The sequence below is a fragment of the Blennius ocellaris genome (assembly GCF_963422515.1).
Source record: "Blennius ocellaris genome assembly, chromosome: 9".
NCBI lineage: Eukaryota > Metazoa > Chordata > Actinopteri > Blenniiformes > Blenniidae > Blennius > Blennius ocellaris.
The window spans coordinates 417,231-429,863 of NC_137658.1; the positions used below are offsets into that span (position 1 = coordinate 417,231).

At 48.9% G+C, this 12,633-nt stretch overlaps 1 protein-coding gene across 1 annotated transcript; it reads right to left on the minus strand.

Moving 5' to 3' along the window:
* Positions 1–2,206: 2,206 nt before the first annotated feature.
* atoh8 (atonal bHLH transcription factor 8) lies at positions 2,207–7,731 on the minus strand. The gene is made up of 4 exons (XM_080501942.1): positions 6,446–7,731; positions 5,773–5,922; positions 4,657–4,848; positions 2,207–2,721 (listed from the first exon to the last, which is right to left on the minus strand). Exons 1-4 carry the CDS (start codon positions 7,010–7,012, stop codon positions 2,695–2,697), a joined length of 936 nt encoding a protein of 311 aa, XP_080358068.1. The 5' UTR covers positions 7,013–7,731; the 3' UTR covers positions 2,207–2,694.
* Positions 7,732–12,633: the final 4,902 nt, after the last annotated feature.

Consider the following 12,633-nt stretch of genomic DNA (forward strand, 5'->3'; position numbering starts at 1 on the left):
ATGAGCGGCTTGTTGGCCATACTCATGGAGTTTACCATGAAACAACTCCAGTGGCTTACTGACATAACTGGGGTGTATGGTCTCCAGGTGTATGGTGTATGGTCTCCAGGTGTATGGTGTATGGTCTCTAGGTGTTGGTGTATGGTCTCTAGGTGTATGGTGTCTGGTCTCCAGGTGTATGGTCTCCAGGTGTATGGTGTATGGTCTCCAGGTGTATGGTGTCTGTTCTCCAGGTGTATGGTGCATGGTCTCCAGGTGTATGGTGTATGGTCTCCAGGTGTATGGTGTATGGTCTCCAGGTGTATGGTGCATGGTCTCCAGGTGTATGGTGTATGGTCTCCAGGTGTATGGTGTATGGTCTCCAGGTGTATGGTGTCTGTTCTCCAGGTGTATGGTGCATGGTCTCCAGGTGTATGGTGTATGGTCTCCAGGTGTATGGTGTATGGTCTCCAGGTGTATGGTGCATGGTCTCCAGGTGTATGGTGTATGGTCTCCAGGTGTATGGTGTATGGTCTCCAGGTGTATGGTGTCTGTTCTCCAGGTGTATGGTGCATGGTCTCCAGGTGTATGGTGTATGGTCTCCAGGTGTATGGTGTATGGTCTCCAGGTGTATGGTGCATGGTCTCCAGGTGTATGGTGTATGGTCTCCAGGTGTATGGTGTATGGTCTCCAGGTGTATGGTGTATGGTCTCCAGGTGTATGGTGTCTGGTCTCCAGGTGTATGGTGCATGGTCTCCAGGTGTATGGTGTATGGTCTCCAGGTGTATGGTGTATGGTCTCCAGGTGTATGGTCTCCAGGTGTATGGTGCATGGTCTCCAGGTGTATGGTCTCCAGGTGTATGGTGTATGGTCTCCAGGTGTATGGTGTATGGTCTCCAGGTGTATGGTGTATGGTCTCCAGGTGTATGGTGTATGGTCTCCAGGTGTATGGTGTATGGTCTCCAGGTGTATGGTGTATGGTCTCCAGGTGTATGGTGTATGGTCTCCAGGTGTATGGTGTATGGTCTCCAGGTGTATGGTCTCCAGGTGCCGTCTTCATTTATTTGGTTTCATGCTCCGCTGCCAGAGTTTTTCGGCATAAAACACAAACGGGTGTTTCCTGGTTCCCGACGTGTTCACGGTAAACCCAAGGGCGACGTAGCATCGTCATATCTCCTGCTCTTACTAGCTTTATGTTTACTCTCACCTGTTTTCTTTTCCTCTGACGCCTCATCCTTTCTTCTTTTCACTCCTGTCAGAAACTTCTCCTCCTCCAGCTCTGTAGTACACAGGTGTTCATGTAGTACTTCTTCTCCTCTACTGGTTGAACAGGCAGCCTGTTGATTAGTGTGAGCACTGCTGCCACCTAGTGGCTGGAGGCCTTTTTTTATTGTTCAAGCATGAATAAAGACACTAATACTGAAAGTCGCGCCCGCCTCACGCCCCCCTTGACACCCCACCACGCCCCCCCCCCCCCCCCCCCCCCCCCCCCCCCAGGGGGGCGCGCCCCACCATTTGAGAAGCACTGAGCTAATCCAACCTGCAGGGCCATGAAGCTGCAGTAACCGGTACATCCACTAGGTGGCCTCCAACACTCGCCTACCAATGAACCTGAAATGTCTATTTTTGGACAGTGGAATGAAACTCCACACACATTAAGTTGCTTTAAAGAAGCGAATTGAGGTTTGTTTTTTTTTGGGGGGGGTGGGGTAATTAAACCAAAGTCAAACCAGTTCCGGGTTTCCACTGGAAGGGTTTGTGTTGAAAAACAAAGGTATTTGTACTTTGTGGTCTGACGCCTGCAGGAAGAGTCTCATCAGCTGAGACCAGGAAGTCTGCAGGTTCCAGAGGCTAATGACACATTTGAACCGAGTTGGAGACTCCAAACTTCTACTGAAGCTCGTCGTGGCTCGTTTCCCCCTCAAGTCCTGAAATGTCAGATTCTGGAACGATTCTGTTGGTGGCATAATAAACATGACGGCAACACGTTTGTTTTCTATAAAACCTAATGACGGACCTCTGTGGCAGTGAGATGAGGACGTGAAAGACAAACATGAGGAAGAGGAGCAGAGAAAACCTCATTAATATCAATGAACAATGGAAAATCAGTGAATTTGGCGCTAAGCCAGGTAACGTTAGCCTCGAGGGTGCGGGTTGTGGCGTCGTCGTTTGTTGACGGAGCAGAAGTGAATGGAGTTGCTTAAAGGATGTGTTATCTTTTCTTTTCTTTTTTTTATTATCCAGAGACGGTAAAACGTACAAACAGTCATTAATACAATCCCGCTAAGGAGCTGATGTCTCGGTATTAAAAGTAGAAAAGAAGGACAGAATAAGATGAAGGAGCGCGGAAACAGAGTTTCACTGCACAACTTCAGGTGAACAGGACAAGATTCTATATCTGGCCTCAGTTACCCCACAGGCTCATTTTGTAATGTCGACATCTTTTAGAGGTATGGCTGGAAAAAACATCAAACCATGCAAGGAAAGTAAGGAAAATCAGAACATATGTTATCGTCATCAGTACAGAGAGCAAATGAACCATGGAAGAATGTCCAACACATCACAAAACACGAGTTATGGATAATGTGTGTTACGTCTGCCTTCTATAAAACGAGCAGTTCTCGTTCCGCTAGAGGGAAAATTAGTCGTCCAGAGTGAAGCGACGAGCCGGACGAAGGTTGTGGATCCTGTTCAGGTCACATAGAGGCGAAAGACTCACACGTCCTCCACCGTCCTCCCCACCTGGCAACACAACACAACACAATCGAATCACACGATGGGAACAACACGGGGAGTTCAGGAGTCAAAAATCAAGTCGCGTCATCACGTCGTCGCCGAGACGATAAATGAGGGATTTTAACGTTTAACATTCTGGTTTACGTTTCTGCTTCCATTCTCTACCTGCGTGTTCCAGGTTTATTTCTGTCTTCAGGCTCATTCTGAACAGATGCGTACACACACACACACACACACACACACACACACACACACACACACACACACACACACACACACACACACACACAGCTGCTGCTGCCTGACAGGCCAGTGATGACTGTTTTTTCCTTCCTTGTTGGAGCAGATGACCTGGAGAGGCAGAGCTGTGGAATGTGTTGGAGAGACTGCTGCTGGGGAATGTGCCAAGTGTGTGTGTGTGTGTGTGTGTGTGTGTGTGTGTGTGTGTGTGTGTGTGCGTGTGTGTGTGTGTGTGTGTGTGTGTGTGTGTGTGTGGTTTCAGTTCGCGTGCCTTCAAGCTGCCCTCTGCCCTTCGTGGCGCCAGCTCCACTTCCCTTTCACTCTAAACATCTGGTGTCTGGGACTTTGAGAACACACACACACACACACACACACACACACACACACACACACACACACACACACAGAGAGAAAACAGCTCTCAGCTCGTGTACATATGAGCGTGCTACATGAGAGCTGCTCTCAATGTGCAGGATGTGAACGAGCCTCATGAAAACTTTTTAAAACTTATTTAAGTTGTTTGTTTGTTTGTTTGTTTTCTCCGTCGTATGCATTTTTTCTGTTGGCGTGGTTTTAATCTTCTAGCACGTAGATTTTCAGTAATCCCTCTCCAGATGTTACACGCCAGCAGAGCAGCGTGTTTACAAAGGAAGCAAAAGAAACTTTCCTCTGGCTTTTGTTTGTGTTTATTTATCCCTGGTTGTTGTGAGAGGCCTGGTTTGCACATGTTGCTCTGCAGCAGCAGGTTAACGTAGCAAACAATCACCGTCATCCCAGAGCCACGCTCCAGTCCAGTTCGTCTGTGTGCTTTTCAAACCTTCGTGGAAACATCTGCTGACGTGTGCAGAATGTTCCGGTGTGCAGGACGACCCCACCTGACGGAGGCTGTTTGAACAATGAGAGCTGTGCTCCTCCTTCCTCTCGCTCCGTTCCTTCTTTCACTCCAGCTGATCGTTGTGAGCATGAAACTGTTTAATTTGTCGAGCAGATGTGCCGTGAACTATAACAGCAGCACCGTTTAAGTGACATCTAAGAAAATTCATTTTATTGACTTTTAAAAGCTGCAACAGTTGTGATTTTGGTCACTGCTGCTTTTCAACATATTAAACACTTACTGATTATGTATCTGTCTCTCTGTGTCTCTGTGTCTGTCTGTGTCTCTGTCTGTCTGTGTCTCTGTCTCTGTGTCTGTCTGTGTCTCTGTCTGTCTGTGTCTCTGTCTGTCTGCAGCTTCGCAGCAGGAGCACGAGGCACAACTCAGCGCTGTGTGCAGAAATTTCCAGCACTATGAAAAACAGATTTGCGAGAATTGATGAAAATATGATCAATCCCCATGTGTGTGCATATATATATATATATATATTTTTTTTTAATTTTTTAATTTTTTTTTTATTAGTTTTTTGCAGGTGCGGCTTAAATTCAGGTGCTCTATAGTGCAAAAAATACGGTATTTACTTTCCTTCCTGCTGGATTTATGTTTTGAACCACTGGCTTCATCCAGATTAGTCGTCCAACATTCCGTTGTGTTTGAACTGTGGGAGGAAACCCGACGTGTCTGACGATGAGTGGAACCACTGGTTATGAGGCGGCTGTGCAGATCCCGATATCGATGACGTAGAAGTAAGTGGTCACTCAGAGAGCAGGTGGAGCCCCCGGTGGCGGTGTGGGTTACTGGACGGCGGTGAAGGAGAGGAGCCTCACCTTCCTCTTCTTGCTCCGGCCCTCGGCCTGCAGGGTCCTGGTGCACTGCTCCACACACTGGGAGAAGCTGAGGGTGCTGTGGTCTGGACTGTAGTCCAGCTCGGCCAGCTGGGCCAGAGACAGGATGTAGTTACAGGCGATGCGGAGAATCGCCAGCTTGGACAGCTTCTGTCCGTAAGAGTAGCAAGGCACCTGAGGGGGAAGAGAAGGAAAATGACGGTGGGGTCAAATGGCAGCTCTGACTGAAAGACTTTCATCTGAAACCATTAAAAGTGAATAACGCAGATCAGCTCAACACTGAACATGTAGAATATCGAAAGTCTTTAACACCGTTAGAGTGAAACTGCACACCCCTGTAAAATAACCTCAAAGAAATAAAGACGGTACGGTACAGTACGATACGGTACAGTACGATACGATGTGATACGGTACGATATGATACGGTATGGTACAGTACGATACGGTACGGTACAGTACGATACGATGTGATACGGTACGATATGATACGATACGGTACAGTACGATACGGTACGATATGATACGGTACGGTACGATGCGATACGGTACGATATGATACGGTACGGTACGATGCGATACGGTACGATATGATACGATATGGTACGGTACAGTACGATACGGTACTGTACGGTACAATACTGTACGGTACGGTACAGTATGATACGGTACAATACGGTATGGTACAGAACGATACGATACGGTACGATACGATACGATACGATACGATACGGTACGGTACGGTACGATGCGGTACTGTACAGTACGATATGGTACTGTACGGTACGGTACGGTACGATGTGGTACGGCACGGTACAGTGCGGTACGGCACGGTACAGTGCGGTACAATACGGTATGGTGCAATACGATACGATACGGTACGGTATGATACGATGCGGTACGGTACAGTACGATACGATACGATACAGTATGTTATGGTACGGTACAGTATGATACGATACGATACGATACAGTATGGTATGGTACGGTACAGTATGATACGATACGATACGATACAGTATGGTATGGTACGGTACAGTATGATACGATACGGACATGTCTGTCTGTGTGACAGACAGACAGACAGACAGGTAGACAGACCTGCTTCCTCAGGGCCTCGAAGGCAGCACTGATGGTGTGGACCCTGGACCTCTCCCTGGCGTTGGCCAGGAGCCTCCTGGTCTGCTGGATGGCCTTGACCTCAGGAACACACCCCACTCCGTCAGCACCCACCCGCTTCCTGGGGGAGTCCTGGGGACCAAACATCACCAGCATGTGGACGTCAGTGCTTCTTCAACCCCGACCCCTTCATGATATTGGACATGGGTTCAAGAAGACTTCATCGGCTGAAGCCTCATGACACACTGTAACTTCACTGTTTTTACAGTGTGGGAAGAAACCTGAATAAAAAACCCTACAGACTCTACAGGAAGGTTCCTTCAGCTCAGCCCAGACTCCAACTGGAGATCCTCTTGGTTGAAGCAACACAGTGAAGATGTGTTTGACAGTGTGGCTTCATGATGACAGTAATCAGAAGACATGCAGTGTCTTTCTAGTGACGGTTCCTGATGGATCAGCTCCAGGTGTTTGGTCTCATTAAATCAGTGTCAATGGAGTATAAATGCTCGTCCCTTTAATAGGGGAACGACTGTATGTCATCATTTCACCCTGAAGCAGGTCCTGGACTGCAGGAAGGGTCCTGTGATAAATATGTAATAAATGTAAGGACTTGTAGTTTGTAGTTGCTGGAGGTCGTCGCTCTGGGACTGTTTACCTTGGCTGAGGGACCACTGGGCTCGGCATGCTGCTGACACTGGGAGGACTGGGAGGCTCTGGGGAGGTCCAGGTCCAGAGGCGGGTCCAGGGAGAAGGCCTGGTAGTTGGGCGAGGGACCAGAGCCGGTGGACAGCGAGAAGGTGGACTGGAGGCTGAGCTTGAGTCTGTTGGACAGAGGCTGTGAGATGGAGGTGGGCCAGTGGGAGATCTCTGGGAAGGGGGAGATCCTGGAAGTGACGTCGGGCACGTTGATGCCAATCCTCATGTCTATGGCGGCGCTCTGGCCCGAGGCCACGCTGTCCTCTGTCCCCGCAGCTCGTCCCCCCGGCTCCTGGGACACGACCCGCTGTCTCACGTCACACCCCTCCAGCCGGCTGTCGTCCACACAGTCCAGCATGTCCCCGGGGTACGAGCTCATCCCGTCAGGGTCCGGGCTGGTGAAGAGCCTCTTGGGCTCACGTGACTTCCTCTTGAACTTCTTGTTGATGCCCGGTACAGAGACCAGGACCGTGTCCTGGACCACAGACCGGCTCCAGCTACTGTCCAGGGGAAGAGGGTTCTTCATTTTCAACCCCGGGTGCAGGTGACAAACAAAATAAAATAATCTGCACAAATATCAATTCAGGAGGAAGAAATCCAAGAAAAGCTCTGGTGACGACCTACGACTGTTCCAGAGGGTTCAGGTCCAACGGGTCTCCAATGAAAGTTGGGCTTTAAGCATTCAGATCGGTACCTTCATGGTCTGTGCCGCAGTGGCATGAAGGTCCAGGCTCCAGTCTGTCTGCAGGCTGGAAACTCCACATTAGTGCACAAAGCGGAGCAACAGTTGCTTCCCAGAGAAGTTTTCCTGTTTCTGGCTGAGCCTCCATGTTGGGCTCACAGAGGAGCCGTCTGACTGTGGCTCCACTCAGTCTGCATAGCAGGACTGTGAATAACCCACAGTGCAGCTGCTGCGCACACACACACACACACACACACACACACACACACACACACACACACACACACACACACACACACACACACACACACACACACACACACACACACACACACACACACACAGAGCTCTGATATTAAAGTGTTTCGCAAACAGCAGTTTGGAAAAGAAACAGCAGAAAGCCTTTAAGAGATGCAGTCGGGGAGTCTGGGGTCTGAGCTCCGTCAGTATCCGTCAGTCCTGATCCTCCACTGGGGTCTGAGCTCCGTCAGTATCCGTCAGTCCTGATCCTCCACTGGGGTCTGAGCTCCGTCAGTATCCGTCAGTCGTCTGCAGGACTCCACTTGTGCAGCTCCAGAACTAGAGATGACTGAGAGGCTGAGCTTCACCACATGTGCTGAGGGAGGGGGCACCAAGGGGAGGGGGCGGAGGGGGTGTTTGGGGGCAGAACGGGAGAGGGGGGGGGGGGGGGGGGGGGGCTAGGGGATAGAAAGGGAGGGAGGGTGAAGGGGGGAGAGGAAAAGACAGTAGAGTGAGATGGACAGAGAGAGAAGAGAAGAGACCTTTAACAAGTCCTTGATTGTTTCATTGACATTTTTACAACTTTGATTGTCTTTCTCCTGTTTTTACACCTTTATTCATCACTTCTGGTATATTTCTCCCTGATGGACTGGTGAGTTCTACTGGTGTGTTGGTTTTACTGGTGAGTTTTACTGGTGTGTTGGTTTTACTGGTGAGTTTTACTGGTGTGTTGGTTTTACTGGTGAGTTTTACTGGTGTATTGGTGAGTTCTACTGGTGTGTTGGTTTTACTGGTGAGTTTTACTGGTGTATAGGAGAGTTTTACTGGTGTGTTGGTGAGTTTTACTGGTGTGTTGGTTTTACTGGTGAGTTTTACTGGTGTATTGGTGAGTTCTACTGGTGTGTTGGTTTTACTGGTGAGTTTTACTGGTGTGTTGGTGAGTTTTACTGGTGTGTTGGTTTTACTGGTGAGTTTTACTGGTGTATTGGTGAGTTTTACTGGTGAGTTTTACTGGTGTGTTGGTTTTACTGGTGAGTTTTACTGGTGTGTTGGTGAGTTTTACTGGTGTGTTGGTTTTACTGGTGAGTTTTACTGGTGTATTGGTGAATTCTACTGGTGTGTTGGTTTTACTGGTGAGTTTTACTGGTGTGTTGGTTTTACTGGTGAGTTTTACTGGTGTATTGGTGAGTTCTACTGGTGTGTTGGTTTTACTGGTGAGTTTTACTGGTGTGTTGGTGAGTTTTACTGGTGTGTTGGTTTTACTGGTGAGTTTTACTGGTGTATTGGTGAGTTTTACTGGTGAGTTCTACTGGTGTGTTGGTTTTACTGGTGAGTTTTACTGGTGTATTGGTGAGTTTTACTGGTGAGTTTTACTGGTGTGTTGGTTTTACTGGTGAGTTTTACTGGTGTGTTGGTGAGTTTTACTGGTGTGTTGGTTTTACTGGTGAGTTTTACTGGTGTATTGGTGAGTTTTACTGGTGAGTTCTACTGGTGTGTTGGTTTTACTGGTGAGTTTTACTGGTGTATTGGTGAGTTTTACTGGTGTGTTGGTTTTACTGGTGAGTTTGACTGGTGTATTGGTGAGTTTTACTGGTGTATAGGAGAGTTTTACTGGTGTGTTGGTTTTACTGGTTAGTTTTACTGGTGTATTGGTGAGTTTTACTGGTGTGTTGGTTTTACTGGTTAGTTTTACTGGTGTATTGGTGAGTTTTACTGGTGTGTTGGTGAGTTTTACTGGTGTGTTGGTTTTACTGGTGTGTTGGTGAGTTTCACTGGTGTGTTGGTTTTACTGGTGAGTTTTACTGGTGTATTGGTGAGTTCTACTGGTGTGTTGGTTTTACTGGTGTATAGGAGAGTTTTACTGGTGTGTTGGTGAGTTTTACTGGTGTGTTGGTTTTACTGGTGAGTTTTACTGGTGTATTGGTGAGTTTTACTGGTGAGTTCTACTGGTGTGTTGGTTTTACTGGTGAGTTTTACTGGTGTATTGGTGAGTTTTACTGGTGTGTTGGTTTTACTGGTGAGTTTGACTGGTGTATTGGTGAGTTTTACTGGTGTATAGGAGAGTTTTACTGGTGTGTTGGTGAGTTTTACTGGTGTGTTGGTTTTACTGGTGTATTGGTGAGTTTTACTGGTGTGTTGGTTTTACTGGTTAGTTTTACTGGTGTGTTGGTGAGTTTTACTGGTGAGTTTTACTGGTGTGTTGAAAAGGTTCAAAGTTTGCGTACCAGTACACACGTTCTCCTGCAGTTTATCTTGTTGACATCAGAAACGTAGTGTAGGAAGTAGTGCAGGAATCTTTCAGGACCTATTTTGTGTAGTCGTCGCACAGTCGGAAGGTTGCAGGTTCGATTCCCATCTCCACCTGTCCACATGCAGTACCCTTGGGCAAGACACTGCACCCCACACTGCCCCCGGTGGAGGGACAGAGCCTCACAAGTCTGCAGCCTTCACTGGCGTGTGACGGTGATGGACGACGTCCAGAGCTTTGCTCTATAGAAGTAAAGTCCATCTTAAAGGGATTAAAACTACCATTTCTAAACGGTAAGAAAAACAACTGTGAGACTTTTGGTGACTTCAACACCTTCATGATCTTAAAAGGTTTAAACACATTTTTCCAGACACAATTTATTGGTGAAAACGAGACAAAGACGACTCTTCTGGTCATGAAGTGTCCCTCAGTGTTCTGGCTTCTCCCCGTGATGGTGAGAAGAAAAAATGACCACGACTTGAACAGAGTTTTAAAATATCACAAATTTTAGTTCTTCTCCAGACAAACTCCCCGGCAGACAGGCTCTGGATGAAGACTCACTCCTATTTAACCAGACTGACTCTCTTACAACCAAAAAGGGGGATTTTAGCATATCTCAGGATGAGAAAATTATCATTGCTACCATCATGCAAAGTCAAAGTCTCAAGGTTAAATAACACACACACACACACACAGTGGACGCCGCCGGTGGATGAAGTTCAGCTCCAGATGAGGCGTGTGAGGAAAACGTCACCGTAAAAGTTTCCGGACAAAGAAATCAAACTAGCATTATATCTTTTATTGCACTATATATATTTTAGTCTGACTACAACCACAGTGACTGTGACTCCATCCGCTGGCGCTGTCCGGAGGCTTCTACTGTCCAGGGACACACACTGGCTTCACAAGGTATGGACACAGGAAGTAGATGTATACCAGTGAGGGCAAGTCCACCGCTCACAGGAAGTAGATGTATAACAGTGAGGGCAAGTCCACTGCTCACAGGAAGTAGATGTATACCAGTGAGGGCAAGTCCACTGCTCACAGGAAGTAGATGTATACCAGTGAGGGCGGGTCCACCGCTCACAGGAAGTAGATGTACACCAGTGAGGGCAAGTCCACTGCTCACAGGAAGTAGATGTATACCAGTGAGGGTGGGTCCACCGCTTACAGGAAGTAGATGTACCAGTGAGGGTGGGTCCACCGCTCACAGGAAGTAGATGTACCAGTGAGGGCGGGTCCACCGCTCACAGGAAGTAGATGTACACCAGTGAGGGCGGGTCCATCGCTCACAGGAAGTAGATGTACACCAGTGAGGGCGGGTCCACCGCTCACAGGAAGTAGATGTATACCAGTGAGGGCGGGTCCACCGCTCACAGGAAGTACATGTATACCAGTGAGGGCGGGTCCACCGCTCACAGGAAGTACATGTATACCAGTGAGGGTGGGTCCACCGCTCACAGGAAGTAGATGTATACCAGTGAGGGTGGGTCCACTGCTCACAGGAAGTAGATGTATACCAGTGAGGGTGGGTCCACCGCTCACAGGAAGTAGATGTATACCAATGAGGGCGGGTCCACCGCTCACAGGAAGTAGATGTATACCAGTGAGGGTGGGTCCACCGCTCACAGGAAGTAGATGTATACCAGTGAGGGTGGGTCTACCGCTTACAGGAAGTAGATGTATACCAGTGAGGGCGGGTCCACCGCTCACAGGAAGTAGATGTATACCAGTGAGGGCGGGTCCACCGCTCACAGGAAGTAGATGTATACCAGTGAGGGTGGGTCTACCGCTTACAGGAAGTAGATGTATACCAGTGAGGGTGGGTCCACCGCTTACAGGAAGTAGATGTACCAGTGAGGGTGGGTCCACCGCTCACAGGAAGTAGATGTACCAGTGAGGGCGGGTCCACCGCTCACAGGAAGTAGATGTACACCAGTGAGGGCGGGTCCATCGCTCACAGGAAGTAGATGTACACCAGTGAGGGCGGGTCCACCGCTCACAGGAAGTAGATGTATACCAGTGAGGGCGGGTCCACCGCTCACAGGAAGTACATGTATACCAGTGAGGGCGGGTCCACCGCTCACAGGAAGTACATGTATACCAGTGAGGGTGGGTCCACCGCTCACAGGAAGTAGATGTATACCAGTGAGGGTGGGTCCACTGCTCACAGGAAGTAGATGTATACCAGTGAGGGTGGGTCCACCGCTCACAGGAAGTAGATGTATACCAATGAGGGCGGGTCCACCGCTCACAGGAAGTAGATGTATACCAGTGAGGGTGGGTCCACCGCTCACAGGAAGTAGATGTATACCAGTGAGGGTGGGTCTACCGCTTACAGGAAGTAGATGTATACCAGTGAGGGCGGGTCCACCGCTCACAGGAAGTAGATGTATACCAGTGAGGGCGGGTCCACCGCTCACAGGAAGTAGATGTATACCAGTGAGGGTGGGTCTACCGCTTACAGGAAGTAGATGTATACCAGTGAGGGTGGGTCCACCGCTTACAGGAAGTAGATGTACCAGTGAGGGTGGGTCCACCGCTCACAGGAAGTAGATGTACCAGTGAGGGCGGGTCCACCGCTCACAGGAAGTAGATGTACACCAGTGAGGGTGGGTCCATCGCTCACAGGAAGTAGATGTACACCAGTGAGGGCGGGTCCACCGCTCACAGGAAGTAGATGTATACCAGTGAGGGCGGGTCCACCGCTCACAGGAAGTACATGTATACCAGTGAGGGCGGGTCCACCGCTCACAGGAAGTACATGTATACCAGTGAGGGTGGGTCCACCGCTCACAGGAAGTAGATGTATACCAGTGAGGGTGGGTCCACTGCTCACAGGAAGTAGATGTATACCAGTGAGGGTGGGTCCACCGCTCACAGGAAGTAGATGTATACCAATGAGGGCGGGTCCACCGCTCACAGGAAGTAGATGTATACCAGTGAGGGTGGGTCCACCGCTCACAGGAAGTAGATG